At 35.4% G+C, this 1,438-nt stretch overlaps 1 protein-coding gene across 1 annotated transcript in view; it reads left to right on the top strand.

The window, feature by feature from the left end:
• LOC107862586 overlaps positions 1-978 on the top strand; it is a 4,573-nt gene extending 3,595 nt beyond the window's left edge. Inside the window, exon 2 of the mRNA XM_016708207.2 lies at positions 549-978. Within this exon, the coding sequence (XP_016563693.1) occupies positions 549-704 (156 nt within the window). The 3' untranslated portion in view covers positions 705-978. The remainder of the gene's footprint in view (positions 1-548) is intronic.
• Positions 979-1,438: the final 460 nt, after the last annotated feature.

Genomic DNA, 1,438 nt, shown 5'->3' on the forward strand with positions numbered 1-1,438 from the left:
GGTGGAGATCTTGAATTATGACCTGCTTCTCTGAATGGTGTCTCAGTTTTTCCATGACTTGCTCTGAAGTAAAGAAAAGCATCTTGAAAGAGATTCAGTCATGATCTTTTTCCTGGCCCACTAAGACTTGAGAATTTAAAAAGGCTTCATAAGGGAGAACATAGAAAAACTTGTTCGTTGTGTAGCCCAATAAATTAAAGCGGGATAAAGTGTGCGTGCATCAATTAGTTGGTGCGTTGGATCCAACATTTCCTTTACTTTCTTTGTTGCAATTCTGTAATCTGTCATGTTTGTCTTCTTTCCTTTTTCTGTTTCTTCAATTTGTTCTTTCATTTGCCTTCTCATTCTTTTTTCTTCTTTCTGAGAAGGAATTGTCTCTCATGTCCTCTGGCTTCTTTTAGAAATGAAGAAGCCTAGCTTTGGATGCTTAATCTTTTGACTTGCTAAGCCAATTTTTCAGTGTTTGGATTTATCAACTTTTCAACTGGCAAGTACTAGTGTACTACCAAGTCTGTTAACTTTTCTTTCTTGATATTCGTAAATTGCAGTGTAATGAAATCAGAAAGATGAACAGCAACTTAGTTGTGATTGGGAAGACTAACATAGATAATGATAAAGAAGACTTTGACAATGAAGCAGAGGATGATGACGCAGACAATGGCGATGAATCAGAGGGTGATGACTTTGAGCAAGAAACTGGTTGACATGCTCTGTATGTGCAGTGTATCTATGGTTTGCTTGGCAGTTCATGGTTCTAAAAATTTGCTGAACAGTATTTAGATATTGCTTTGTTCAAGTGGTTTGCATAGCCAAGTAGAGATGGTTGGCATTTCCCCTATAGGAATGGGAAGGACCTTTGCGCTTTCTGGCAGAAAAATCATATATGAAGAACTTGATGATTGATTATGCATTTTGGGTGATCCAACGATTTAAGATTTGGATTTACGTTAATTTGAAATAGAGTAGATTTTATTGAAATGCAGTTTGATACTTGTTCTATGGATTGAGTAACCTGCAGAAAATACAAAGCAATTCATGATAAAACAAATGAAGAACTCGAAAACACTCTGCATCCACATTTCTTCGATATGCAATGTGTCGATGTCTGATGAACAGCCTATGTTTAGTGAGGCAGAAGGTTTGCTTCGCTACGCCATTCTGCTTTAATTCGTCTTTCATTATCTTGTAGGACGATGATAATGATAGATTTGGGTGTAGAAAAACCACTACATTACTTTATTCTCAACCCTTTAGAATTGATGTCTAGTTTTTTAAAGAATTCAGCTCATCTACCTATTAATGTTACGTAATTTGTATCAATGTCCACAGAAAATAAAAGATTGTCATTAATGTACATTAACAGATATAATAATAAAATAATAAAGGTAATGACGCCATGACGGATAAAGTAGGAGAGTGCAACTAAAGCAAAAATAAT

The sequence above is a fragment of the Capsicum annuum genome, chromosome 3, assembly GCF_002878395.1.
Source record: "Capsicum annuum cultivar UCD-10X-F1 chromosome 3, UCD10Xv1.1, whole genome shotgun sequence".
Lineage (NCBI taxonomy): Eukaryota > Viridiplantae > Streptophyta > Magnoliopsida > Solanales > Solanaceae > Capsicum > Capsicum annuum.